The sequence below is a fragment of the Didymella exigua genome (assembly GCF_010094145.1).
Source record: "Didymella exigua CBS 183.55 unplaced genomic scaffold M421scaffold_29, whole genome shotgun sequence".
Taxonomy (NCBI): domain Eukaryota; kingdom Fungi; phylum Ascomycota; class Dothideomycetes; order Pleosporales; family Didymellaceae; genus Didymella; species Didymella exigua.
Window position 1 is genome coordinate 53,655 of NW_022984803.1, and position 25,793 is coordinate 79,447.

At 52.9% G+C, this 25,793-nt stretch overlaps 10 protein-coding genes and 1 non-coding gene across 11 annotated transcripts; 2 read left to right on the top strand and 9 right to left on the bottom strand.

Moving 5' to 3' along the window:
- Window positions 1-212: 212 nt before the first annotated feature.
- M421DRAFT_423721 (uncharacterized protein) lies at window positions 213-3,933 on the bottom strand. The gene has a single exon (XM_033593550.1). The coding sequence runs from the start codon at window positions 3,873-3,875 to the stop codon at window positions 339-341; it is 3,537 nt and encodes a 1,178-aa protein (XP_033445646.1). The 5' UTR covers window positions 3,876-3,933; the 3' UTR covers window positions 213-338.
- Window positions 3,934-4,078: 145 nt separating this feature from the next.
- M421DRAFT_423722 (ATP-binding cassette protein) lies at window positions 4,079-6,591 on the bottom strand. Its single transcript, XM_033593551.1, has 3 exons — window positions 5,905-6,591; window positions 4,320-5,854; window positions 4,079-4,268 (listed from the first exon to the last, which is right to left on the bottom strand). Exons 1-3 carry the CDS (start codon window positions 6,418-6,420, stop codon window positions 4,187-4,189), a joined length of 2,133 nt encoding a protein of 710 aa, XP_033445647.1. The 5' UTR covers window positions 6,421-6,591; the 3' UTR covers window positions 4,079-4,186.
- Window positions 6,592-7,345: 754 nt separating this feature from the next.
- On the top strand, window positions 7,346-9,641 carry M421DRAFT_94681 (uncharacterized protein; the record flags this gene model as incomplete). Its single annotated transcript, XM_033598225.1, has 4 exons — window positions 7,346-7,763; window positions 7,818-8,424; window positions 8,512-9,163; window positions 9,210-9,641. 4 exons carry the CDS (start codon window positions 7,346-7,348, stop codon window positions 9,639-9,641), a joined length of 2,109 nt encoding a protein of 702 aa, XP_033445648.1.
- Window positions 9,642-10,396: 755 nt separating this feature from the next.
- M421DRAFT_t108 lies at window positions 10,397-10,484 on the bottom strand. The gene has a single exon. It is a non-coding gene; the product is annotated as a tRNA-Gly (tRNA).
- Window positions 10,485-10,823: 339 nt separating this feature from the next.
- Window positions 10,824-12,401, bottom strand: M421DRAFT_423723 (carboxypeptidase B precursor). Its single transcript, XM_033593552.1, has 3 exons — window positions 12,054-12,401; window positions 11,380-12,001; window positions 10,824-11,331 (listed from the first exon to the last, which is right to left on the bottom strand). Exons 1-3 carry the CDS (start codon window positions 12,355-12,357, stop codon window positions 11,022-11,024), a joined length of 1,236 nt encoding a protein of 411 aa, XP_033445649.1. The 5' UTR covers window positions 12,358-12,401; the 3' UTR covers window positions 10,824-11,021.
- A 496-nt stretch (window positions 12,402-12,897) lies between these two features.
- Window positions 12,898-14,013, bottom strand: M421DRAFT_423724 (Isochorismatase hydrolase). Its single transcript, XM_033593553.1, has 3 exons — window positions 13,866-14,013; window positions 13,171-13,813; window positions 12,898-13,115 (listed from the first exon to the last, which is right to left on the bottom strand). The coding sequence occupies exons 1-3, from the start codon at window positions 13,923-13,925 to the stop codon at window positions 13,036-13,038; spliced, it is 783 nt and encodes a 260-aa protein (XP_033445650.1). The 5' UTR covers window positions 13,926-14,013; the 3' UTR covers window positions 12,898-13,035.
- A 178-nt stretch (window positions 14,014-14,191) lies between these two features.
- M421DRAFT_423725 (uncharacterized protein) lies at window positions 14,192-14,931 on the top strand. The gene has a single exon (XM_033593554.1). The coding sequence runs from the start codon at window positions 14,501-14,503 to the stop codon at window positions 14,726-14,728; it is 228 nt and encodes a 75-aa protein (XP_033445651.1). The 5' UTR covers window positions 14,192-14,500; the 3' UTR covers window positions 14,729-14,931.
- Window positions 14,932-15,289: 358 nt separating this feature from the next.
- M421DRAFT_240703 (uncharacterized protein) lies at window positions 15,290-16,385 on the bottom strand. Its single transcript, XM_033588490.1, has 2 exons — window positions 15,829-16,385; window positions 15,290-15,773 (listed from the first exon to the last, which is right to left on the bottom strand). Exons 1-2 carry the CDS (start codon window positions 16,230-16,232, stop codon window positions 15,569-15,571), a joined length of 609 nt encoding a protein of 202 aa, XP_033445652.1. The 5' UTR covers window positions 16,233-16,385; the 3' UTR covers window positions 15,290-15,568.
- A 500-nt stretch (window positions 16,386-16,885) lies between these two features.
- M421DRAFT_69791 (P-loop containing nucleoside triphosphate hydrolase protein) lies at window positions 16,886-20,461 on the bottom strand (the record flags this gene model as incomplete). The annotated part of the gene is made up of 5 exons (XM_033596644.1): window positions 16,886-17,276; window positions 17,324-17,937; window positions 17,984-18,111; window positions 18,161-18,233; window positions 18,281-20,461. 5 exons carry the CDS (start codon window positions 20,459-20,461, stop codon window positions 16,886-16,888), a joined length of 3,387 nt encoding a protein of 1,128 aa, XP_033445653.1.
- Window positions 20,462-20,670: 209 nt separating this feature from the next.
- Window positions 20,671-23,284, bottom strand: M421DRAFT_423727 (serine/threonine-protein kinase cot-1). The gene is made up of 4 exons (XM_033593555.1): window positions 22,508-23,284; window positions 22,036-22,460; window positions 21,107-21,986; window positions 20,671-21,057 (listed from the first exon to the last, which is right to left on the bottom strand). The coding sequence occupies exons 1-4, from the start codon at window positions 23,067-23,069 to the stop codon at window positions 20,957-20,959; spliced, it is 1,968 nt and encodes a 655-aa protein (XP_033445654.1). The 5' UTR covers window positions 23,070-23,284; the 3' UTR covers window positions 20,671-20,956.
- A 450-nt stretch (window positions 23,285-23,734) lies between these two features.
- M421DRAFT_94687 (uncharacterized protein) lies at window positions 23,735-25,134 on the bottom strand (the record flags this gene model as incomplete). The annotated part of the gene is made up of 2 exons (XM_033598226.1): window positions 23,735-23,932; window positions 23,980-25,134. 2 exons carry the CDS (start codon window positions 25,132-25,134, stop codon window positions 23,735-23,737), a joined length of 1,353 nt encoding a protein of 450 aa, XP_033445655.1.
- Between the last annotated feature and the right edge of the window lie 659 nt (window positions 25,135-25,793).

Sequence of the window (25,793 nt, forward strand, 5' to 3'; positions counted from 1 at the left end):
CTTATTGCTTTTGCCTTATGACGATTGGCGCAACGGAGGCGACCAGCCACGTGCACAGATGCTATCGAATATTGGATGCTGGGATGTAGAAGGCTTTTGGCGTAGAAACGTAGGGCTTGGCATGCATTGAAGCCATAAATGATGTAACAAGCATTACAGCATCCTGGACATTGAACCCACTGCAGAGGTGCAAAAAGTCTACGAAGCATGAGGTGCAATATCAATGTATATTTATTCAGCATCTCTATCCAATGCGAGCAGCATGCCGAGCCGCCATGGGGTATATCGCATAATAACAGAACTCCACCACAATGCCTTGATACGCACCTGCTTGATGCTCAGAGCACTATGATACTCTTCAATGGCCTCAGCGCCAACATCTCCCTATCAAAGTACTCCACCGTCGGCGACAGATCAGCAAAGCTCAGCTCATCCATTCCATGCCAGTGCAGACGTCCCTTACCCTTGATGGTTTCGAGCTGTGTCGCCAAAGGTGTCAAAGACAGTGGCGCCCTCTTGGATCGATGGATTCGTGACGAGAGCGTTGGCTTGATCGCAGCATCATTCTGTTGGCTAGAGATACTAGTGAGCGTCTCAGGCTGGTCGAAGTCATCGGTCAACCAAGCAAGGCTGAGAAGCTCCTCAGTTGCAGCAGACAAATTGCTTGCCTCGCGCTTCTCGATGGACTGCATGGACTTGAAGAGATCCAGTTGTTCCGCGTAGTAAGTCTCCCCTTGAATTTTCTGGCGCAGCCAGCGGTTCTCGACTTGCAGAGCGTCGAGCAGTGACATGACACTCGCTGGTGCGCTGCGTGACGAGGCGTCCGCAGGCTCGGGACCAGGCGTTGCAACTGCGGGCGCCTCCTCTGATTCGACGGGCTCAAACTGTGCAGCGTGTGCAAGCTTGGCGTTCAGGCCATCGATCTCGTGCTTCTGAGCCTTGTCTTGCTTTTGTAGCTGCTTGATCTCGGCTTGTGCTTCTTCGATCTCGTTCTGTAGGCGTTGTAGATCCTCGCTCTTATTAGTGGCTTCACGATTCTTGGCAGCCAAGTGTTCGATCTCCAATTCTCTGGTCTCGATGACCTGTTCGCGCTCGCGCAACTTCAGGAGTGTTGCTTGATGCTCAGCAGAGATTGTCTGGAGCTTGTTGGCTGCCTCATCGACCTGTCTCCTGGCTGCCTCGATCTCCTTGGCCTTCTCGGTCCACGGCGCAGGACCGTTTTGAATCTCAACCGTGTCCTTGAGCATTAGAGCGTACTCAGTCCAGCTGTTCAATTTGGAAACAAGACTGTCGATCTTGCTCGAGCGGTCGGCCCAGAACGGCACCAGGAGGTCCTTGAGATCGACAATTTCCACGAGTACGCCATCTGGATCGACTGAACGACTCAGTACTTCCAAGACGTTACGTGACCACTTGGCTGCATCTTGTGCAAGTCTGGTCAGAGACTCTTCGGCCTCCTTGACAGAGCCAAGATCGCCATTGAATTGTGGACACAAGCCATCTCCTCTGCGGTCCCGGCACGTCTTCAGCAATCGTGTTGCAGCCATCAAGCTCTTATTGCAGATCGCAGACGGCGCTGCGAATCGATCCACAACATTGTGTGCCTCCTCGGTGAGCTCTTCGCTGGAAGTCGCCAATGATTTCAGCATCAAGGTGGTGGCTGCGCAGGTAGAATCGAGGTATGTCAAGCTTGTAGCAATCGAAGACACTCGCAACATCGTCTCGTCCTCAGGCCGTTCGTCCAACACCGCCTGGTGGGAGGCAAGGACAGCTTTGTACACTTCTGTCGAGCCCTTGAATGATGTTGCCATGTCTGAAAAGTCGATCGTGTCGGCCTTCAGTGCGTCGAGTCCGTGATCCAAATTTCTCTCAATGGCGGCCAACTCAGCGTACGCAGGACTGAATGTTGCGAATTGTAGCAATGTCGATACAGACATTGCAGACGATATCCGCTCGCTTCCACTCTTGAGATGTGCGAGGTAGTAGCTTGCCTCAACGCTCAGCAGCTTCGAGGATGCTTCCTCGACGCCACCCTTCTGAGCCGCATGCTTGTCTGTGTTTGCCAAAAAGCTGCTCAGCATCGATGACTTGAACATTATGCGTTTCGCCGTGAAGTACGCCTGCATTGGCTCACTTCTGCCAAACTCTTGAGACTGTGTCTCGCTCAAGATCTCGAGCATCTCAGAGGTCTGGTCGACTTTCAGTCGACGCAGCTCTGATGTGATCTCTTTGCTAGTTGCATTGACTTCAGCGGCACGAAGACGTCGATTGACGTCCATGACTTCATTGATCCGGCCGGTAGTATCCTTGACTTGAGCTTCGGTCATAGTCTTTGTCGATTCGGCTTCTTTGATTTGTGTGAGCAGCTCCGTGACGAGGTCTCTGAATTTGCCGTTCGTTTCTTCCAGATCAGATATTGTCACAGCCTGCTCGAGGGCACGCTCGCCAAGCTGTGCAAGCTCAGATTCCTTATCTTCGAGTTCCGCACGGAGTCCTTGAATCTCTTCCTCTCCCTGGTCTAATAGGTCCTGATTGAGGTTTCTCAACTCCTCAAGCTCTTTAATTGCCATTTCTTGGTTCTCTACCCTGTCCTCGAGACCCTGGATCTTGACTCCTAGCTCTTCCACAAGGTCGTCCAGCTCATTCCTCCCGTCGAGTTGAGCTTTGAAAATTTCGGCGGCGTCGAGTGCCTTGTCACGTTGCTCATGCAGGGTCTGATACTCTGCCCGTAATGTCTCAAGTTGAGTAGACTCCTCTTCCAACTCGGCAATTCGGTCTTTGCTCTTGTGTGCCTCTTCTTCTGTGACCTCCTTCAACATCATCAATGCGTCACGGAGGCGCTCATTCTCATGCTGTAGTCGGTAATACCCCGCTGCTTCTTTCTCTGCTTCAGACATGTCCGCAGTGTATGCTTTTGCTTCATCTCTCAAGATGTCCAATTCGAGGTCCCGCTCTTCCGCGATCCGGCGTAAATTGTCCAAGTCGCTCTCAAGCGTGTCAGCGCGCTCTTCCGCCATCTCCTTGTCGAGACCTGCGACTTCTGCGTTGAACTCAAGCTCTTGCGCTTCTTTGGCAAGCCGCTCGTTCTCCAATTCGGCTTGTTTCAGTTGTTCCTTGGCGGCCTGAGACTCTTGATGAAGCGCCTGACATTTCGCCTGCAGCTTCTGGACGATCCCGTAGTACTTGTCGCGGTCGGTCTCTGCCTTTGAAAGCTCTTGCAGTCCTGCCTGGTCCTCCGCATGCTGTTTCTCGAGATGCTTGATCTTAACCTGCAGCACCTCAACGTTGCTGTCTCTCGTAGATGTTCTCAACGGGTTTGTGGATGGTTGTGATGTAGATGTCGTCGCGGAGGATGCGCTCGGTCTCGATGTCACCGGAGGTCGTGTGGGAGGTGGGGACGGCGCTGCGATGGATGCGCTGGCCACGCTTGGCTTGCGCGTTGGAGCTCGTAGTGGGGTGCGAGGGGCAGCGGGTGCTACTGACTGGCGCTTGGTGTGGCTGGGTGCTCTTGAAGTAGCTGGGGGCGAGGTGACACTGGCAGGTCGTGTTGACGTTGACGCCGGTCTGGGCGCAACGACGCTCGAAGGTCGTGATTTGGGTGCAGGTGCAGGGGCTTTAGGCTTCGGTGCCGCTGCTTTTGGCGCAGGCTGCGAGATTATTCGGAGAATGTCTGTTTCTTTCACAAAGAGTCCATGATGGGGCGGACAGTCAAAGTATCGCTCGCCGCGGACGGAACCATCGTTCTTTCCAGTGGGCTCTTGCAGGTCGATGCCGAGCCAGGCGCCCTCTGCAACATGGATAAGGCCTACATATTTGACTATGCCCGTGCGGTGGGTATTTGTTTCGATCCTCTGACCGACCTTGAATTCGGACATGGTGGTGTGGCTGCGGCCGGGCGCAGGTTGCGTATTGACTCGGCAACTTAAAGCTGTTGTGTGGAGTTGCAGGGAGACGCGTCTGAGCTTCGAGAAACACGGAAGCTGGCATTCACCGACTAGCGCGCGCTAAAGAAGGCGGCCCCACTTGATGAGGCTGTCCTTCTGGTGATCACTTAACATCACAGACAGTTCATTGTTCAGGGGCGTCGAATTTCTAGTAGTCTGCAGTTTTGTAGATGAGCAATAGGGGGTCAAGGACCGCGGAAGCGGCTAGCTGCGTGTCTGTCATGCTGCTCACAGCTAACGCATCACATCGAAGCTTCCAATTCTGCAATACGTTGCTCGATGTCTGGTACGGCTCGCAATTGCAGCTCGATGTCCTCCTTCTCACTTTATCAGGTTAGTGATGTTGCATATCGCCACATTGGTTGTGTAACTTACTCTTCAAGCTCCAATCGTCTTTCTGCGTCCAGCCTCGTAAACACGTACTTCCCTTGGCCATCGAACTGCAAGATCTTCTCGTGGTACTTCCACAGACTCCTTCTGTGCGAGACGGTCATGAGAGTGATGCCGAGCCGCTTCGCTTCGTCGTACATCACCCTCTCGATTTCCAGCGTAACTGAGCTTGTGCACTCATCCAAGATGGCGTACCGAGGTCGGTGGTAGAACAGTCGTGCCATGGCTACTCGCTGTTGTAGGCCACCTGACAGTACATCCGTCCATTCTTGTTCGGCGTCCCAGCCACCTGGGCGGTCAACAATGCTCTCGATCTCAACAACACTGAGGACGTTATACAGGTCTTCGTCAGTAATACCCTTATCGCGCATTTCGCGCAAGTTGTCCGGATAGATGATCTGCTGGCGCAATGTTCCTCGAGAAAGGTATGGGCGCTGAGGGATGTAGAAGATATCTTCGAAAGGTGGCTTGCGTACTGTGCCACCGTAGACTGGCCACAAGCCGCCTAGGATGCGGAAGAGACTCGATTTTCCGCAGCCGTTGGGGCCAACGATAAGGAGGTGATCACCGGGCTTGACTGTAAACGAGAGCTTACGCACAAGTACATCGCCGTTGGGTGAGACAATGGGAACGTCCACAAACTCAATATCCTCGCCCTCAGTAACCACACCACGTCCGCGCAGAACGGCTGCGTTCTCTTCTGTGTCGGCTGACGAGACGAGCTTCTTTTCGAAGTGACCGGCTTGGATATCATCAATGACATCTAGCAAAGTGGATACACGAGATGTGTAGCCAGCGAGCTCAGTGATCTCCTTGTAGGAGAACATGACACGACCGAATGCATCAGATGACATGAGCAACATGCGGCGGTTGGTAACGAAGCTTTCCGTTCGATCGCCCATATTGCTTGTGTTCTGTCCAGGAACCTGGAAGAAAACAGGCACACTGCAGAGCAGGAGTCCAAGCGCGCCCCAGAAGTATTTGATAACAAAGTCCTCCATGACACCGTGGTATAGGCGTCTTCTCAGTATTCTGTTGACGTGCTTGATCAATGTGAAGTACCCCTTGTCCAACGTGTCTTTTTCTGCCTCGTGACCGTGATACAGCGCGACTTCTTCGCTGTAGTCGATCAACCTCGAGTGCTGGAATCTGAACTCGCCTTCAAGTCTTGCCTCGTCTGCGACGTATTTTCCAAACGGTGGCGTTAGCGCGCGCATAACGTTAGCAGAAATCTGCACAAGCAAGCTCATGAAGAATAGGCCTTCTCCCCCTACGCTTCGTGACAGCGAGTAGTTGTATACTATTATATCAAGCACTGGTTTTGCAAGGTTCGAGTATAGCTCGGCCATACTGTTCGCGAACTTGGCCACGTCTACCGTGATGAGCTGATCTGCGTTCTTGATTCGGTCGTCAAGAGCCGAGAGAGTGTAGAAGGTCATCTGCGAGAGATACTTGTTATGGACATAGTTCGTAAGTCGTGTGCGGTATTGCAGCGACAGCTTGCACTGGTGGTAGGAGAGCTGCCTACATTAGCTTCTGTTCCCTTCAGACCCTCTGACTGGCAACGTACCATCGAGTTTGTGAAGGTCGCCGGGATGGCCACTGTCATCCACCATACCAGTCCCTTCAAGAACTCGCTTCCTTTACCTCGCACCAGACTGCTGACCAGTCTGCCATCCAGCTCAGCTACATAGAGACTGATCATCGTCCTCAGCACCAGAAATACGCTGTGACTGATGATCAGTCTGAATTCTTTGCTTCTCCATCCTGGTATGCAGATCTTGAGCAGTCGCAAAAGGTTCTTGAAGAATTCGCGATTCAGCTCGACCTTCTTCCGCCCCGTTGCTTCACCCTCGCTTGGTCCCGTGCCAGACTTTCGCTGTGCTTCGCGCCGTATTGAAGCAGCCTTCTGCTCAGCTATGGCATTGCGCACGCGATTGATGAGGGCGACGAAGAGCGTTAGGTAGACGGCGCGTGATATGCGGGTGCGGTTTTGAAGGTACAGAGACGTGAACTCGTTGGTGAGCGACTTGATCGAGGCATTGGAAAGACCTTGTCTCGACCAAGGTTTCGACAGGACGGCCATGGCTACCGTGGAAGAGGCATTCGTGGCGCGGGTGTATCGAACGTCACCATTCACTAAGGACTGAGCTGGACTGGGCGGTGGTTTAGGTTGAAAGAGAGCTCGTGAGCGTAGTTGCAAAGGTGAAGACTTCGTAGAAGCCAGCTCGCGTATGCGCCTTACATGTGAATCTCGTGGGACATGCAGGACGCCGTGATGCGTGACCAAGAGCGCATGTGAACCTCGGCTTTCCCCACAACACGCTAAGATCGAATTAGGAAAGGCGCCTTCCTATCAGCTTGCGATCGAGATCTCTAACTTCCCACTTCAGAGATGAGATCTCATTTTCGCTCTTCACTGATACAACATCGTGCCTTTCGGTACTCAAACGTATACGCGTTGCAAAGAGATCTTTTGACAGTAGGGCTAGCGTCACGTTGGCGAGGCGCTCCTTCCCCCGGCTTGCAGTGAGATCATTCCCACCGACACGCGGCTGGTCAGTCCTGACAGTTTAACATCTTCACACGACGTAGTAGAATATTCTGGAACTCTCGATATATTCTGATACTGTCAATGTTATCTGCCCATCGATGACAAGGACCGCCCACCGGGGCAATTTGATGCTTCATACCCTCTTTCTTAGGCCGGGCAATTTGTCTCGCGTCTAGCGTCTGGATCTCAGACGACGCGGGATCAATATAGCATCCATCATTGGAGATTCTTATTGCTGATAGGATATAAGAGAGGGTTGTACAGGAAATGCAACCGGTCGCATTCACAAAACTCGAAGCCCTTGGCGCGGCAAGCCGGGGGCCATGCTGACGAACAAGGCTGAAAGTTCATTAAAGAACGGCTGCCACCCTGATCGTACTCTTCAGCCTTCTTGCGTCTGCTACAGTACCCTCTGGACTTCAATATCGCGCGGTAGCCTGCCACAGGACCTTGCACCATGGGAGAGGAACTCGAGGGTGTCCGGTTCGTCACAAGCTCTCTCGATGCTGACATATATCTTGGCTTCTGGATCAACCGCTCTGTTCACTGGATCGAAGGAGCAACGCTGACGCTCGATCACCGAACTGGCGCCCTGTTGATTGCACTTGTAGCTCTGTTTGTGAATGCCAGCGGTCGGGGCCTCTGGAAACTCACCCGATGCGTTTTACATTTCAGAGGTTCCTCGCAAGCCAGACCCGATGCACTTTACCTACAAGGGCAGGCGACTTTGCGAAATTCGAACTTAGCCCTCGACGCGTTCTTCGCTTTTCTGGACATATGGCGTGTATGGCGCAATAGAATCAGGAATGGTAATCGAAGACTATTAGGAACTGCGTCTATTGCTCTGATGGTAGCGGTGGCCTTCACCCTAGCTGGTATGTTTGACGGCTCGCTACTTCACATATGTTTCCCCTCTTACCTTTAGCCAGGTATCTTCTCATCTCGAGTGTTTCAAGGCTGGAACGAGGTACTGATATCAGGCCCGAAAGACGATTGTAATGTCCACCTTCCAGGTGCCAATCTCATACGGTCTGAAAATAGAACTATACAGGAGTATATTGCGCCCTTCTTGAGCCAGAAGTCTGCGGAGTACCTGGCATATGCACAGCGGTGCTATCAAGCCGAGAAGCGCAACAGCCAGCAAGAAGACGGGTACGAACATTACGGTCATTTAAGCGAAAAAGAAAAGAAGGAGCTTTTTCCCGACGACTGTGGTATTCTATCCATCCCAACGTTACCGTATCGGACCAGAAGGAACGCACCTTGTCCCTTCAAAAATGTCACTTGTAAGCTACAAGATGCGAACATCATCATTGAGACAGATCGACTAGATGGCTACAAAGATCTCGGGCTGAACCAGGGTCCGCCTGTGACTATGCAGGTGCGGCATCACTGTGGGCCATTGAACATCACAGCCAAGCACGAAGGAGATATGTTGAGATACTATCTCGGCGCTCGACATGAGAATATGACTTTTGAGATCAAGGAAGACACAACTACATCGGCTACAGGCCACCGCAGCAACTACGTTGTGTAGTAAGTCGCATGATCAACTCTCCTCCAGCAACCGCTTGGTGGACTATCACCCATCAACTTCGATATGGAAACTGACAGAGGGCTTAGCGCGGTTAGTCAACATGAGAATGGCTCCCTTTACGGTGAGCATATACCATGGATCGAAGATTTCACAGTGACAAATATGGCTACAACCATGCTGTTTTTGGTATCGACATCTATCAATTACGTGAGCAAAACGGATGATCCCTGGTTCCTGGCCAATAATACCGATGCTCAAGGGCTTGTTTATGTCTCAAACGACATTGTCTCAGTTGTCGGTTGTACGACTCGGAGAGAGTACTGCAACCCTAAGAAAGAGGGCCCAAACAATTGTGTCCAGGTCTACTCAGACTACACAGAACAAGAAAGGGACTTCGAGGCAGCATGGGATAACCCTGAACACAGGAAACATTTACGTGCCCTGGTAATGACTTTGCACCAGTTCGGGGCGCAAAGCATAGGTGCTTTCTTCGAGGCCAGGAACGTGCCAAATCTGCTTGCAAGACAGACTTTAAGACTTCCGCCAGTTACTTTTAAGCCCGCTTATGCAAATCAAACAAAAGCACTACCGTCAGATCAGTGGCAGGACGAGATGGTATACCTCAGCCAAGCCAACTTCGCAGCAATGCAACATTCTCTCGTGGACTACGCAAGAGGGTCCTGGCTCGGTGGGGACTTGTGCGATCGAGGCGAGTGCGAACGACTTTGCTACAATCAGGTACGTAGCTCCGAATCTATTATCCCTAAAGACTAATGGTCGGCAGAGGGTTCGTAGCTCAAGGCACTACTCCGTCAGCGTTCTTGGACTGTCTATCATACTGATTGTTGGCGGTATCATCCAGTCGTTGGCGCTCTTCCTCGATAGCCTGTTGGCTTTTCTGTTCAGTTTCCGACGCTTTTACGGGTACGGAGACGACGATTACGACTATGCGTATGCTGAATGGCAGGCTGGATCATTGTTGCAGTTGCAGCGCTTAGCACAGGAGGGCGTGGGCGCAGGCAAATGGAGCAGAGCCACAGATCTGGTTCCGGTTACAGCGCCTGGAGATGCTCTTGCCGTCCTTGACGTTTCGAAACGTGATCATCCGCGACTGTCACTTCGTTCACATGAGCTCACGCACGTCGCTCTTAGTCCATTCGACCAGATGGGATCCTCCACTCATTACCAGAGGATCCAAGAAGATGAGCATTGGTGAAAGATGGTGCTCGACGGCGCCGCCTCGGATATCGAATGGAATGTTCAAATTCACGCACCAACTTTTCAGCAACAAGGGCAAATTATTATGTCGACTTCCAAGTTACGATCATCATCTCTCTGCGCTTTCCTGTGTTGACTCAGATTATAAATGCTAGACGAGAGCTGGAATTACATTGATGAACAAACAATACTCGTTTGGGGCCAGGTCCCCATGTATCTCCCGAGGATCCCGATGTTCGCAATTGATCAGGGAACTACAATGGTGACAGAGTTTTGGGCTTGAGCCTCCATGTACGGTAATTAGCGTCAGCGATCTGTGCTGAGCAGTGGCCAGCCACTTCGACACGCCAGTATTTGACCTTTGCATACGTTTTGACAATCACTTAATTGTCGCAACTCTAGTCCCGAGGTCTCATAGACTCACTCAGAAGGCAAGGCTGACACTAGCGTCGACATCGTCAGATTGAGGTTTTCAGCAGCGCTGGAGACGTGGTGGGACAATGTTGACTGATGCAGGTAGTCACCACATCGACAAAAGACATGGACACGGATTAATGATCGATGCACACCCTCAACACGATTTTCTTGCAGTAACTAGGAGTCGAAATGGTAAGGAACAATGCATGGTAAGACGATGATGGCAAAAGCGAACACGTGTTGGTGAGACCTACGCCGACATCAGTTTCCAGCTAAGCAGCATCTCCACCACGACGACTCTCAAGCCTAAGACATTGGAACCACAAAAATGAAACTTGCATCGGCCGGGAATCGAACCCGGGGCTAGCCGAAACTGTCCTGGAAAGGATGGCAACGGCTAATTTTACCACTAAACCACCGATGCAGTGGAAGTTATTGTTCGCTTCGATGTGGAAAGAATCCGATAATGATTTTATATTTTGCGTAAAATATTGCATGGACGAGCGTCCCCAACGACTTCAGAGTGCGAATCAGAAAGATCGCGAGAATTGAGTGGTGAGATTTGGCGGAATGTGAAGAGTTTTCACAAGTGGGACCAGTAGATGCAAAGCCTACTAGCTGCATCAACATCCGAATTTACACCAAAGAATCACGATGTCCCGCTTCGACGTCTCGGATACCGCAGTAAGTTTAGTAGTCAATGACTAACCTGATCATCAAAAGGCAGAACCACATGGGTCACATAGAGGCATCTTGGGAAGTGCGCGGTCTGGATAGTACGTTCAACCCGTATTACAAATCGCACGCAAGAGACTGCTTGGACGAAATTGATTTACAGAGTGCATGTGAGATTGTCCTATCTGGGAGTGTTCTCAATGACTGCACCAACAAGGCACGGTCATGAATGTCGGTCCTTGCGGCAATGATAATAATTGGTTTATTTACAACATCGCCAATACCCTTATGCCGCCCTGGCCATGTTGAGAATACCAGCCCAGGTCTCAACGACTGTTGGTTGGATTTGGCTGGCGGGCAGAGAGAAGCCAAATGTGCCCCTATCACGGAGCTCGTATGTATATGAATAGGTAGCGTTGCCAGTGACGTCTGTGTAGTCGGTGGAGGAGCCGGTGGTGGCGTACAGAGTCGAGCAGCTGGGGCCGATGGTGTAAGGAGTTCCGGAGACAGCGCGAATGGCGGCTGCGGCATTTGTGGCCAGTGTACGGTGCGCAGCATCGTTCTCAGTGCGAGCACTGCAGTCGTAGCCGTATGGCCTGGGATGATGTCAGGATATGATCAAACGAACAGCGGGCGCAACTTACCAGAGGATGTACTGTCCGTAAGAGTGGACGTCAAGGTACAGGCGAATGCCGCGAGAGTTCTTGAGCGACTGAACCTGGGCAGTAAGACCACGGTTCTCAGGTGTGTCTCCGGCGACCTGGCCCTTGTAGGTTTCGGAGCAAGGGTTGGTGCTAGCACCGCCAGTGAGCTCCCACTTGTAGGGCCAGTTACGGTTGATATCAGTGCCTACGCAGCTATTTCCGCTGATGGTCTTGCGGTTCTTGCGCCAGAGACGGTCAGTCGTCTGGGAATAGACGAACCCGTCAGGGTTGACGATGGGCATGATGTAGAAATCGAACTTGTCGACAACAGCCTTGATGTTGGCGTCGGAGGCATACTTGGTGAGCAGCTGCCAGGCAACATACTCTGTGCTCATAGTAGTGATCCATTCACGAGCGTGGACCGTACCGTGGATGAGCACTGCAGGCTTCGATCCCTTGCCACCAGATCCCCAGATGTGAATACCGGTAATGACACGTCCCTGGACAGAAGAACCAGAGGTGATGATCTCCGAGTTGCCGGTGAAGCCGCCCTGGAGATCGCGCAGGAAGGTTAAGTGATCCGCGTAGGGGTGGTATGCCGTGAACCAGCTCTCGCTAGGGACTGCCGCGCATGTTAGTACGATGTAAGTATCAAATGGCTATACCCAACCCACCAGCATACACGCTCATTTCGCCCTCCTCAGCCAGGATGGCGCCAACGTCATCGTTAATGACCTTGCTCTCCGCCAGCGAGGTTATCGCATCGAAGTTATCGGGCGATACAACGACATCGAGCTGAGCCGACTTTCCAGGGTTGAGGACGTGGGCGGAAAGCTCCTCGATCTTGTCCTCGAGGCCTTCGGTGTTCTCCAGCCGCAGGAGCTTGAAGCCACTGTAGTCGACCTTCTTATTGTCTCTTGGGACGACCGAAGCGAAGACCGAGGAGGCGAGCAACGCGGAGGTAAGAATGTACTTCATCTTGGAAGATGGAGTTGAGGTCTGCGCTGTTGCAAATTAGACACCGTGGGCAACCCTACCTTTATGTTGATCGCTCTCACCTCATGCATTTAGGTCTAAGCGTTGAGGCGTTCAGTTCCACCTGCCCATCGCGTCCTTGTGCCCGACCATCTAAAATGGCCATCACAGTACACATGGATTAGGCAGGTGTTGCTTTCCCCAGCTCTATGATGATCTGCCGCAAGCGCCGGGAAGGCACGACTAATGGTGATCGGAAGAAGAGGCGATGCTCTGGATGGTTGTTTCATTTACTCAGGGAGCTTGGTAGTCGCTTGGCAGGCTCGCGTGATTGTGCGCGGGGTGATGTCGATTGGTTCGGAGAGGCCTTGGCTGCCCCAAAGAGGAAGGAGGTGGGAATGGCGGAGCTTGGCCATGCGGATGGACCGATTCGAGGCTCAGTCAGACTACGGTTTTCTGTTCCCGTGATGTACCTGGATCAGGACGTGCTGTAATTCGCTATCTGAGATGCGCGAAGCGAAGATCTGTTCAGGAAGGTCAGATAGACATGTGTAGAAGCCACAATATAGTTGCATTGGAGCTACGAGCAGCCACACCGGGACAAAGCCAATGTAGAGAATTGAGCGAAAACATGCACAAATTTGTTCTTCGTATGCCAGTCTGTTCACATGCCAGTTCATACTATAATTCTCGGGCGTACTGCTTCCGGAACTTGGTCGGATTGGCAGCCTCCCAGTCGGTCAAATTCATGACTTGGACTCCTACACAAAGTTAGCCGAACGCACTACTGTGCAGTCAAGATCGACAAGCACTCACCCCAGTCCTCTAGCTCCTGGATGGCTGCCGCCTTAATCTCTGCGGAGATAGTCTCCGTTGCGTCTTCGATGAGTATCACCTCGTATCCTAGCTTGATACCGTCGATCGAAGTTCCTCGAACACATGCATTCGTGATGAGCCCAGTGACGATCAGAGTCTCGACACCATGCAGCGTCAGCTCCGAGTTCAGGGTCGTGAACAGGTGATACTGGTTGTCTGCAAACGCCGAGTAGGAGTCAATAGAGTGGTTCTGAGCTTTCTTGATATAGTTCACGGTGGTGCGGTATCCTTCAAGATGCTGTAGGCGCGTCTTGACTCCGTCTTCGATCTCGGCGCCCCATGTTCCTGGAATGCAGTGGTCTGCGTAGACGCTCTGGGTCTCTTGCTTCAAGGGGCTGTCAAGGAAAGTGATGTTGACTGCATCGCCAGATTCGGTGCCTGGATGCGCAGAAGCGAATGAGACATGGCCTTCCGGATGCCAATCTTGCGACGCGGCGATGAAGGGCCATTGGTGATCGTCAAGCAGGTTGTAGACCTTTGGCAGGATGGCCGACGCGCGTGGGCTGCCGAGCGACCCGTTGATGAAGTCGTTTTGAATATCGATCAAGAGCAGTGCAGTATGCTTATGCAGGTTGCTGGAGAACTTTAAGCATTGATGTTAGTCAGGCGTAAGCTTGAGGCGGACGCGCACTGACAGGAACAGCCCCCACTGTTGCCGCTAGCGCTGCCGCGACCGTGATCAAATATCTAAACATGTTGTAGTTGACTGATTCTTCCTGTTCAAAACTTGTTTCAAATGAGAAGGGTAACCCTGGGTCTTATATAGACTGCACTCGTGAAGTTCTTCGCCAATATGAAAGCAAAAGTGGAGTGCGTCGACGGCAAGTAATCGGCAGATGCAGAGAGGAAGATAACGCTAACAGCAAGAGGCCACATCGAAACGCATCTCGGTCTCTCATTCGCTACGAGCATAAACAGGACTCACGCGTATTGCTCAAGCTATCTACTATCCTCCAGTGGCGGTGACAAGCATTCGTAACCCTACCTCCCAAGGTCACAATGCCCACAGCCCTACAGCACAGACATTTATCGATCAAGATACCAAAACCCCACAAGGCTCTCAGCTCGAACATCATAAAGAACCCCATCAGTCGTCAGTAAATTCCCATAAGATACTCTGTAGGCCCCTCACCACACTCTCCTTGGCAAACTCAACCCCTTCCTCCCCTCCTCCACCTCCCAGATCTTCTCGTCTCCGGCCTGCATCTCCATCTCATCCGCTGAGAACCCCTCTCGGCTCTTGACCTCGCTCCTCACACTACCACTCCTGATGCTCCCGTTCTCGACCTCCTCCACCGCCCTCCTGAGCGCCCTCTCTTGTCTCCTGTTCCGCAGCACACAGAACTCGATCGCTATGTACGCTGCAAGGACGACGAGGGCGCCGATGCCGAGACAGAGTCCTGCTATGGCGGCGGGAGAGAGGGCCGATGGAGTAGGTGCAGTTGGCGATACGGAGGGAGCAATTGGGGTGGCTGATGAGAACGTGGTTGTCGGTTGAGCTGGGACCGTGTGAGAGGCCGGAGATGAAGGTGTAGATGGTGTGGGCGCGGAGGAGGAGTCGATGACAAGAGTAGGCTGTGGAGCACTTGCTCGCGCGACGAGATGGTTCTGGCAGGTGTGTTGGTTAAGTGAACTGACATGAGAAAGAGAAGAGCAATTACCAGGCTCTGCATCTCGAGGCTCTCCTCTGCCGTGGCGTGCACCCCATACGCAGCCCAGATGTTGTTGGAAACAAGCATTGTGACAAAAGATTTCAGCAAGGACGATCGCATAGTAGACATTGACTGAGAAACTGAGGTCTGGAAGACGGTTGCGATGAGAAAGAAGAAACAACGAGTCAGGGACGCTTGATCAACGTGTTCGTCACCGTGGTGGCTGGAAACACAAATAAAGTCGAACCTTCGTGCACGAAGTAGTGCAACTACCTGCCGTGTACCGATGCTAAAGTTTGGAGGGGCTCAGGCGGCACATCACTTCTTTGAGGTCGGCACACCTCGATAGATCGCGAGACAGCAGCTTGCAGTGATTTTGAGAAACCGTGAGAGAATTATGCAAATGAAGTCGCAACTGCGGTCAGACTTTGCGAGTCGCGATCAATTACATTGGATATTCAGCGGTGTCGGTACGATGACATGTGGACTATCCTGAAACACAACGTCCCCTCGAACGCACGAACTACTCCTGCCGTGTGACATGAACATGCAGCATCACAAAAGCAACAACACTTTCGCCTAGCGACGCGAAGCGAAGCGAGTCAACAAACAAACCCAGCTACGACATCTCAGCCAAGCATACCGAACCCTCCGTCTCCGATTGTGCATGCCCGACCTCGGCAGACTCAGGAGGCAGTCAGAAGCGCAATTGTGTTAACTTTGGACGAGTGCGCCTCAATGACCAAGTCCTTCCGATTACTCATCAAACCCATGAGTTCACACCGCAGGCCATCGAACGGCGGGCCCAGAAGGCAAGTAAGGTAGCTCGAAGCATCCTTTGGATCATTCGCCGTAATCGCAACTTCGCCCTGGAATATAATCTGCCCTGCTCTACATTCATATCAGCACACATCTCATTTCCGGATATGGACGGTTCTTCGCTCACGAGGTATTATCCACTCTAGAAACTTTCAGCACGAAAGCCAACTCCTTCCGCCTCGGTCCCGAACCCATATACTGTTCCATCCTGAACCTCATCCTACTGCCCTCACTCGAACAAGAAGCGAGATCATCCGGCAGCGTGCCGTTGGCGAATTCGGTGTGGCAGTGTGCGATCTGGCCGGGCATGTGGATAGCGAAGCTGATTGTGGATGGATACTTTGAGGATTCGGGCCACTCGCCGCCGCCTGGTAGCCCGGAGTGCTGGGTCATCATATGCAGCTCCATGGTGGGGATGCTCCATCGTTCGGTGGCTACTCGGGGGATGAGAGAGAAGCCAGGTGCTGGGAGCGCAGTGATTGATGTGGTGAGAAAGGCGAGGGCGAGGGCGATGAGGTGTAAGGATAGCATCGTGCTGGCTCTGGTGGTCGATAATTGATGGTTGTTGTATGTGCAGGACAGAAGTGAAGTGTGCTCTCGTGAGAGCAAGTACTCTTCACGATATACAGTAGGCGCGAATTAGGCCTTCCCTGTTACGTCTTGGGAAAGAGGCAGTGAAGCCAGACTGGCAAGTACGACGCTATCACCATGTGAGCCTTGCTGTTCATTGGCAGCCGCCCGTCACTCATACGAGTATCTCTTTGAGCCGTTGTCTGTGCAACCATCATCAGTACCGGGTAGTACGAAACGTTGAGGTCGTAGTACGCGGCAACAGTTATGACCGGAGAGCCTCGTACGCACCGCAGAAGCCAAAAGCAGACTGTGCAAGTGATTCGGTCTTCAAGTTCTTGTGCGTTACCGATAGTAGCACTGTCGCGGGCAGAAGAGGCCTACTTAGCAGGCCTACTTTGGGGTACTAATGTATGTACAGTTTGCCGCCTTTTTGGCTGCGACAATCACTGCTATGTTTAGCGAATCCCAACTGATGTCGCAAGAGTAGTCGTATAGATCACGCTACGCCTCCGTCCTGCAAAAAACGCGGTATCAATATCCATGGGAAATGCAGAGAAAGTTCCGAACCAAGAACGCCCCCCAAACACATCAAGCGTTACTCGTGCTCGAGCTTAGGCAGCAGCACTAACACGCCCTCTAACTGCAAGCGCGATCTTCGCCAGCTCTTTGAGGTTCCACTCATCCTTCGAGGTCGTACTCTTCGGGACGTGTTCACCGCTGTTGATGACATGAACCCTCATTTTGTGATGGAATTTTAAGCCTGTCAATAGCTTTGGTGTGATGAGGAAGTATTGGCTTGTACGCTCTTGACAAGCGATATCGACCATCCGTTCGTGAACCATACGCTCGTTACGTGGATCCATACCTTGGTTGATCTCGTCGACAACGCGAAACGGTGCTCGCGCAAGGTCTTGGAGAGCCATGAGGTAGAAGATCGTTGAGACAGCACGCTCACCACCTGACTGACGATTGGCATTGAGCACGGACATGCTTTCGCCCTCACTATAGACGGTCAGCAATGCGGACAAGAGGAGACTTGACCAACTTACCGAAAGCGAACGTAGATCTGAATGGACCAGGCATTAAAGTCGTCCTTGTCCTTGTAAACCGAGACCTCGCCGGCACAGCCAATCTGCGCAAAGTTATATGAGAAAGCGCCGCTGATCTTCTCAATGAGCTCATCTAGCTGATTCTCGAAGGGACCCTTGATCTCTTCAATCTTGGCCTGCGCCTCTTCCAGGGCTGCGACGTGCTTCTCCAAAGACTCCTTCGTCTTTTGAATCTCAATTTCGCGATTCTCGTACGTCCTAACCACGGAACTATCTCCTCCAGACATCATATCGAGCCTAGCACTGACCGATTGGATTTCGTCCTCGAGCAGAGCAACGGTTTCGAGGTCCTTGTACTCAACAACGATTGAGTGCTCTTCTGGTGTCAGTTCGTTGAGCAGTCTTTGAGCAGCGCCTTGCTCTACTTTGAGTGCTCGTTTCATGTCAGCCTTAGCCTGCTCCAGCTGCTGGACTTGCGTCTCTCTTGACCGGAGGCGCTCTAAGATTTGTTTGTTCTCTTTCTCGAAAGCCCGGACTTCCGAAGCAGCTTCGATCAGACGGATCTCCGCCTCAACGACAGTCTCGTGGTGGCGACGGAACTCAGTGACGGATTTCTGACCTAATTAGCGATAATGTGTTCACGACGAGCGGTGCACGCACAGCATAATCTAGAGCAAGGCCAGCGGTCTTCAGCGAACATTGTCGTGACTGAGCCTTGATGTCCCGAATGCGGTTGCTCGTTTGTGCATTGAGATCGGTATACTCTTGCAACTCGGTCTTATTTTGCTCTTCATGACGTTAGTAACAAAGATAAGGGCGAATTGAAGATATACGTACCGATCTGACGGGGAAGAGCAGCCCATTCGGCCCTGGCCTTCTTGATTTGGGCTTCCTCTTTCACGATGCCGTCCTTTACACGTTAACACTGTTAACACAAGCGTGATGCACAAGACATACCCTCTGGTTTTTCAAAGCCTTGACCTCATCCTCGAGCCGCAGAACTTCAGTCTTTGCTGCTTTATGCTTACTGACCATATCTTGACCTTCGCGTTCCATCTTGCGTAGCTGTTCGTCAAGTCGCATCTTTTCGTCTGAGTTGACGTGCTGGTCCACAAAGAAAGATGCCCTCTTGAGATGGTTAACGGAGGTAGAAGAAACGCCATACTCTCGGCGCGTGGTGATTCTGTACGTTTCTCGACCGCTGACCCACGCCTGAATCGGACTACTCGATGCCTCTGCATGTTGCCGCTCGGTAATCGACTTTGCAGCATACGCAACTTTGTTGAGTTTAACGTTGTCGCAAAGCATCGCAATAACCGGCTCAGGTCCGGTGATGTAATCGCGGAGATAGCCTTCGAATCCATACCGTGGCAGGTCTGCGTCACGAACGGGGGGAGGAAAGGCAGACAATGGCTTCGGCGAAGTCCTGAGATAGACATTGTGCAGACCAAGCTTGTCCTTACTCGTGAACTCATGGAGCAGAAGCTGTTGGTCGTCCTTATTCGTGAACGTGAAGGCAACGGCGTCACCCAATCTCACCTGGCTTTCTACAGCATCTGCGTACTTGGTGTCTGTGAGCGAGCATGTCAAGATTGGTGGTCCATAGACCTCGCCTCTCAAAGGCAATTGCGCCTTGTTATTTTGGAACCACTCCCATGCCTGGGCCGTGTGGGGGGAGAGCTTCTGGAGTAGACTGGCTTGTTTGCCGCTTTGTGTGTCAAGGCGCTCCCGTTGTTGTTGAACCGACTTCCTCTGTGCAGTGAAGTCTCCAATCTCAGCTGATATGGCCGACATTGCACTTCGCAGCTCGGTAATCTGACGATCCGCTATTGAGGTCTCTTGGCGCAACTCCTCTTTACGTTGTCGGAACGAAGTTTCATCATATTCGACAGGTTGTTCCGATCGTTTCCGCTCGAGATCTGCGATCTTCTTCGTGAGACGAGCAAAGTCCTGTTGGCGACCCTGCTTGGAGCGAATTTCGCCGGTAATCTGGTCCTTGAATACTTGAATGTTCTTGTTCTCCGCACCAATTGCCTGTGCTTTCTTCTCTGCCTGCTTCTTGATCATGTCCATCATCTGCTTACGGCGCTGCACGACCTGCTTGGCCTGATCATGATAAAACTGTGCATCCGCTTCCGCTTGTCTGGTGGGCTCGACTTCGGCTTGTAGCTCAGCCAGCTCTCGGTTCGCTTGTTCGGCGTCCTCCTTCAATCGGGCGAACTCGTTCTTGCGTATCCTCAACTGTATCACTGGCCGTGCCTTCTCGAGGGCTGCCGCTTTTGTCGCAAGCTGCTGACGCTGGTTCCATCGTTCGACGTCACCTCGCGTCGTGTTCTGAAGAGCCTCCAGCTTCTTGAGATGTTCTGAATCGGCGTGCCGCTTTATCTCAAGCTCTTTCTCTTGTTCGCGAAAGGTCTTGAGTAGATTGTGCCACTCGCTCATTTGGGGATGAGCTGCCGCATCCAAAGTCGCCTTAAGTCGCTCTGTGTCCGCCATCTCGGCAAATTTGACGACTCGATCTTGTGGCAAGAACTGGCACAGATTGTCGATCTGGATGGAGAAGCGCTTGCACATGTCCATGACAGCGTTCTTGTTCGCGTGCTTGCCGTCAAGGAAGAAGACACTCTTGTTGTCGGCTCTACGCAGTGTTCGCGTGACAACTGGGTTTGCACGCATGCCCTCCGCTTTAGCCAATTCGATCTCGATCGTAGCTTCGTCCGCACCGTGCTTGACGAACTCGCTCATCTCCTTGGCTCTTCCCAAGAGATTCGACGACCATCCGAGACCCAAGCAAATCGCGCAGACAAGTGTACTCTTGCCCGTTCCATTTGGACCAATGATCATGTTCAAACTGGGACCCAGGTGGAACTCGGCGGCGGTGTATGTGACGAAGTTCGTGAGCTTGACCCGTACGATCGAACCGGGTTGAAAAACATCGTTATCGTAAATGCCGTTCGCTGAGACATTGTGGCGGCTGCGGTTGCCATTCGTCGGAGAGGGACTGCCAGACGCGTCGCGGGCGTAGCGAGCGCGTTTGTTGCCGTTCACAGAGACAGGCGTGGGGAGGTCTGAGTCTGAATCGTATTCGGGTGCCTCTGGTGAGGGCCGTTTACGCCCATTGCGGACGATGCCAGGCATCGTTGAGATGTGTCGTTGCGGGGTCGTTGAGTTGCAGGCGGATAAGTTGAATTCACGCTAACACAACACGTGCTCGCGCGAAAGCGCGTCAAAGAGGGAAGTTCGGGAGAGACCGGAGGGGGGGACCGATCGATCACGATGTATCAAAGAAGCAGAAGGGTAAGCAAGGTGAGCAAAGACGGATACATGCCTATATCGAAGTAAGAAGATACGGGTATCATTTCGTAAGTAACCAGACTATCTACTAATACATGGCAGCGCTCTTTGAAGAGAAACCGCACACCAGATGAATCATGACAGCCCACGCCCAACTCATTACATGCAGAAACGCCAAACCCGTGCGCAGCGACATGATACTGAACCGACTTCTCAACCACCTGGTTCATCATGCGTTCTAATGTCAAATTTTGTATGCTTCAAATGTTGCCTAGCCAGGCCCAGAAAGGTAAACGGAACCGACACAGCCAGTGCAAAGATATGCAGCCGTGGTCAACACTAGAAGATAGTGCCGAAGTTCTCTTCGACCGCACTGAGAGGCTTCCTCGGGCTGGTAGGGTTGCCGCTCTCGTCTGCTGTCTTCTTGTGACGAAAGGTGACTGTCTCATGGTCAGCGATGTCAGCACAACAAGAGTGCAATACACTTACATCCAACGAACAGGCCCTTGTTCATCTTCTCATCGCGCTCGGCCATGGCCTCTAGTGCTGCCTGCTTGTCGTGCACCTCCTTGTACTTCGCCATATCAGCCTCGCTGCCAAAGTCGTCGAAGTACCCGGCGTCGGTGTCACTGTCCAGCTCTGGGACGAACGGCGCCTTATTATCTCTCAGCTTCGTCCAGTCGACTTCTGTGAAGTATTGGTGTGCGTGGATCTCAGAAATACCGCGGAAACGGGTTGACTTCGAGGCAACAAGGCGGATGATGAGGTCCCAGGTACGTTTTGACAGGAAATAAGACGGGTCTTCGTAGACCGGCTTGCGCAGTACCTTCTTCCACTGCTTCAAGTTCTGCCATGTCTCATCGACCGTAGCTCCAGCGAACGGTGGGTATCCAGCCAGAGCTTCGAAGAGCATGCAGCCCAAGCTCCAGTAATCGACTGTAAAGTCATACTCCTCTCCCTTGAGCACCTCGGGCGCCATATAGTCCGGGCTGCCGACAATGCTCTTCGCGTAGTTGACGTCTCGCTCACGTAGAGATCGGTAGTTGTCTCGGCGCTGAGCCGCGCTTCGCTCCTCCACCGGGCGACCGAAGGGCGAGACCACGTCACTCACCGACTGTAGCTTGATGCGCATCGACTCGATTTTGATGGGAGCGAGCATACCAGCTGCCAGGCCGAAGTCAGTCAGCTTGACGTGACCAGTGCTATCGATGAGGAAGTTCTCTGGTTTCAAATCGCGGTGAATGTATCCAAGCTGGTGGAGCGAGTCCACACAGGAGAACATCTCTGCGATGTAGAATCGTGCGTGGCGGTTGTGCAGTACACCAGTGTTATTCAATAGTGTACGGAAATCACCTCCGGGTACGTATTCCTGTGATGCGTTAGTCGAAGCCCACAATGTCAAGCTAGGTCAGACGTACCATGGCGAGGTAGATGCTCTTGTCATCTTGGAAGGCATATAGCAACCTGACAAGCCACTCGCTCTTCGCCGAGGTCAGAATGTCACGCTCAGTGAGAACGTGGCGGACCTCGTCTAGCTTGAAGAGCAGTGTCTTGCTCATGACCTTGAGAGCACACACCTCCTTGGTGTCCTTCTTCTGGGCCAAGAACACCTGTCCATAGCCTCCCTGGCCGACTTGTGTGAGGATCTGGAAGTCACCCTGCCTCAATCGAGTGCGACGCTTGCGGAGGTTGGCGCGCTCGCGACCCAGGTATTGTGTAAGGGCTTCGCTATACTCGGCTTCGGGTGTGTCTGGGGGTGCTGGGTTCTGTGTCTTGAACTGGTTGAGGCGGTTCTGACGGGTGTGGACATAAGTGAGGAGGTCGAAGTAATAGTCGAGGAAGTCTGTGGCGAGTTAGCAACGCGTGTGTAACTCGATCACCGCAACGTACATAGCTGGGTCACATTTGCCAGTCGCTTCACGGCCGGCTTCCTGGCCTTCTCAAGCTCTTCAGCGGACAGGCGTGGAGGCGCAGGGTAGAATCGCTGCGAACCCTCCGCCCCTCTTGTGCGATATGGCTCCTGACGCGATTGCGCAGCATGTGTGAGGAAGCTGGGGTCCTTGTGTGTGTCTTGACGAATTCCTGGCGGCGTATTCTCCTGGTTCGATTTGCGCGTAGGGCTGCCTGGTGTGAGCGTTGTGACGTCTCCCGCCCCCTGGTCGGCATTGGTGCCAATCTTCAGCCTGCTGGGCGAACCTGGTGTGTCTGGCTTCTGCTTGGTGGGTGAGCCCATGGTAGGGAACAGCTTCATCGCATTGTCGAATACACTGGGCAGGTCAAATGCACCGGGCGGCGCGTGGCTCTTGCTTGGACTGCCCTGAGGCGTCTGGCGCGGGCTGAGGAAGCCCTCCTGCGTGGGTGTGCCGGGCTGGTCCATCTCGCTGGTGCGAGTGTGAAGTGGGGGAGGTTGTGTAGGAAGCTGAGAGTTCTGTCCGTTGGTGTTCGAAGCCATGTTTGCACGTCAACAGCAAACAGGCAATGGCAGCGGGGAAGGAGCGTCGGCGACTCTGATCGTCGCAGCTTCGACTAGAACAACAATGCAGGTGACGACGAGCAGAGGCAGGCACAGCTAATGTCCACAGAAAATAAACAATGTTACAGAGTAATTGTGTAGTGTTCAGCTTACGTCAAGAGTGTGTGGTGATGTTGCCGCCAGCTTTGTTGGTGTGTTGCGGGGTGTGTTGTTTTGTCAACGCTGCTCGCCATGGGCAACCAATGGGCATTCCAGGATCTAGCTTGCTCACCATCTCAACACGGCTCGACCACGACAACGTGCTTCAAAGTCTTGGTATTATTGCTGCCCTACAGAACGCCCAAATCTTGTTCCATCTTGGTGACAGAATATGTCTCATCTGGACCCAAAGTGCAGTCTCAGACCCAAACTCCAACCCATATCCCATACTCCCTGAACGCCGAGGGGGGCTACCGATAAGCTTTGATAGATACCAGGATGCACAACAATGATATCATAGCCAAAACCGCCGCCCCATCACACTAATGCCGAAACCAGGCGTCCCGCTCGTCCTGCTGCGGAGCTGGCACACCTGCTGGTCGCGCCGAATTCTGGGCGTCTTCATTCTGGGTGGCTGTCGCAGATGCTCTCTTCTCAATCGCCCTTCACACGCGTGCATAATGCGCTGGCTGGAAGTCGCTGGCCGTCGGTTCTTCGAACGGTCGTGAACTGCGAGCGGCGAGTGGGTACGACATTGCGCTGATGTAGTAGCCTCTCCTATACGGTGATGGTGGAGGTGCGACAAGCTGCTTGCGGCACATTGGACATGTAATCTTATTTTTGTGCGTTTTGCATGTGTCGAACTGCGTGCGAGTCAGCTCACGGATAACATGGGAACGGACTTACGTACCCATTGATCGATGCAAAACTCCCCAAAGACGTGGCCGCAGGGTAGCATGACGGCGATTTCTTTCTCCTCTGAGGGCTGCACACTTGTCGCCGAGTAGTCCTTTGCGCAGATATCGCATGTCGGGGATGTGACTTCCGGCAATTGGCCAAGGAGGTACTTGACCAGACTTGCCTTGAGCTCTTTGATCTGGCGACCAATGATCACGTTGGGATCGTGGACCTGGCCGTAGAATCGCGGTCGACCTTCCCTCGGTGCACGCCTCATGCGATTGGCGGGCGGCGATCGAGCTGCAGCTTCTTCTGCATCAGAGGAGGTGCTAGAATTTGTCATATCTCCAGAGTATCGGTCGAAACTTCGACGGGCGGAAGTACGTGGAGATGAGCTACGATCTGAGCGGCGGATTTGTCCACTAGGATCCTGCACTTCTGTATGTCCGTCATGACGGATGACATTTGTACGAGTAGACTGTAGTCCCTGGTTCTGCCGCAATTGTGGAGGTTGATTCGACACCGGCAGCCTTGGGTGCGGCGGATAGATCTGCTGAGACTGCTGCATACCACTACTCCCAATACCAAATCCCTGGACAGGCTGACCCCTGTCATGCGGCAGATTCGGCGTGTCCACGGTCATTGCAGCTGGCTGAGGCGATCTCCACGCAGGACAACGGCCAGACGCGGATGGAGGTAGACCCTGAGGCCATGTGTGATAGGTGCCATGACTTGCACTTCCTCCGTGATACACATCAGGGCAAGGCCGGTCAAGGAGCTCTTCCACACGGCCACTTCGTATTGCTGGGGGAAGTCTCGGTGGGTGTGGTGGATAGCTGAAGGTAGACTGTGGATAATGCATTGCCAAAGGATGCTGGCCGTCATAGCTGGCATACGGAGAGGGGAGATACTGGGCTCGTGGGTGACCGTATGGACTGCTGCTGTACAGTGGCGGCGGTGGCAAGAGGTGACTGAAATTATGCTGAGGAAACGTCTGATTCAGCTCTTGTCGCCATTGTCGCTCTTGTTGCTGTTGTTGCTGTTGTTGCTGAGGTGGGTATGACGGCGCAGCTGGACACCACGGGTGAGATACGTCTGCATTCCGAGCTCCTGCACCTGTCGACATTGCAGTATACTGATTGCTTGTACTGAAGTCAGAAGCAGCCATGTGTACGACAGAGACAACACAAGTCGGGCTTCCGAGAAGGCCTGACGTGTCCCGGTGTGAGTGAAGCTTGATGTCGGCCTTCAACTAGCGGTGCTCTCAAACCTCAGCCTCGAAGAACGTTAGTGTTCAGACTGAAGACGCTGAGTTGACGAAATGAGGTTTATCCAAAAGCAAGCACGAGGGTACTGTGATGACGCAAATCCAGATCGAGGACACAGTGTAGAAGATGAGAAGATGCGTGAAGGGGCAGAGGGTCAGGTCTTGTCCCCGTGCAGGAGCCGTGCGTGGAGGGCGTCTGAAGCGGCAATTCGCAGGCGGAGAGCGGGTAGCAGCGAAGCTGCAAGGGCAAAAGGCAGGCAGCAAGGCCGCTTGTTGTCAGCGAGGTTGTTAGGTTTGAATGAAGACAACGCAAGCGGGGTTGAGCAACAGCGGCACCATGTATGGCTTAACCGGTGCGAACGGTGACGAACAACGAAGCGGTGAAATCATGTGGTCAAAAGGCCCACTACGTGCTGAGATGAGCGAGACCAGCTGCCCTCGCGCCACCTTGTCCGGGAGTGACCTCTGCCTAAGCACGAACTCGCGCAAGGAGCGGACGTCTGGCGGCGGCAAGCTGGATCCGAGCACTGCTAGGGACAGGGTACTCGTGTCGGCGTCAC

Excerpts from the sequence above, each read along its gene's own strand:
- M421DRAFT_423722 (XM_033593551.1), bottom strand. The coding sequence starts at position 6,420 with ATGGCCGTCCTGTCGAAACCTTGGTCGAGACAAGGTCTTTCCAATGCC. Across the intron at positions 5,855-5,904 it reads CGACCTTCACAAACTCGATG|CTCTCCTACCACCAGTGCAA; the intron begins GTACGTTGCCAG and ends TAATGTAGGCAG. Across the intron at positions 4,269-4,319 it reads AGACGATTGGAGCTTGAAGA|TGAGAAGGAGGACATCGAGC; the intron begins GTAAGTTACACA and ends AACCTGATAAAG.
- M421DRAFT_423725 (XM_033593554.1), top strand. The coding sequence starts at position 14,501 with ATGCTCCCGTTCTCGACCTCCTCCACCGCCCTCCTGAGCGCCCTCTCT.
- M421DRAFT_423724 (XM_033593553.1), bottom strand. The coding sequence starts at position 13,925 with ATGTTTAGATATTTGATCACGGTCGCGGCAGCGCTAGCGGCAACAGTG. Across the intron at positions 13,814-13,865 it reads CAACAGTGGGGGCTGTTCCT|TTCTCCAGCAACCTGCATAA; the intron begins GTCAGTGCGCGT and ends CAATGCTTAAAG. Across the intron at positions 13,116-13,170 it reads CCAGGAGCTAGAGGACTGGG|GAGTCCAAGTCATGAATTTG; the intron begins GTGAGTGCTTGT and ends AACTTTGTGTAG.
- M421DRAFT_240703 (XM_033588490.1), bottom strand. The coding sequence starts at position 16,232 with ATGCTATCCTTACACCTCATCGCCCTCGCCCTCGCCTTTCTCACCACA. Across the intron at positions 15,774-15,828 it reads TCTAGAGTGGATAATACCTC|AGCAGGGCAGATTATATTCC; the intron begins GTGAGCGAAGAA and ends ATATGAATGTAG.
- M421DRAFT_423723 (XM_033593552.1), bottom strand. The coding sequence starts at position 12,357 with ATGAAGTACATTCTTACCTCCGCGTTGCTCGCCTCCTCGGTCTTCGCT. Across the intron at positions 12,002-12,053 it reads CGAAATGAGCGTGTATGCTG|TCCCTAGCGAGAGCTGGTTC; the intron begins GTGGGTTGGGTA and ends CATGCGCGGCAG. Across the intron at positions 11,332-11,379 it reads TACGGACAGTACATCCTCTG|GCCATACGGCTACGACTGCA; the intron begins GTAAGTTGCGCC and ends ACATCATCCCAG.
- M421DRAFT_423721 (XM_033593550.1), bottom strand. The coding sequence starts at position 3,875 with ATGTCCGAATTCAAGGTCGGTCAGAGGATCGAAACAAATACCCACCGC.
- M421DRAFT_423727 (XM_033593555.1), bottom strand. The coding sequence starts at position 23,069 with ATGGCTTCGAACACCAACGGACAGAACTCTCAGCTTCCTACACAACCT. Across the intron at positions 22,461-22,507 it reads GGCAAATGTGACCCAGCTAT|ACTTCCTCGACTATTACTTC; the intron begins GTACGTTGCGGT and ends AACTCGCCACAG. Across the intron at positions 21,987-22,035 it reads AGAGCATCTACCTCGCCATG|GAATACGTACCCGGAGGTGA; the intron begins GTACGTCTGACC and ends AACGCATCACAG.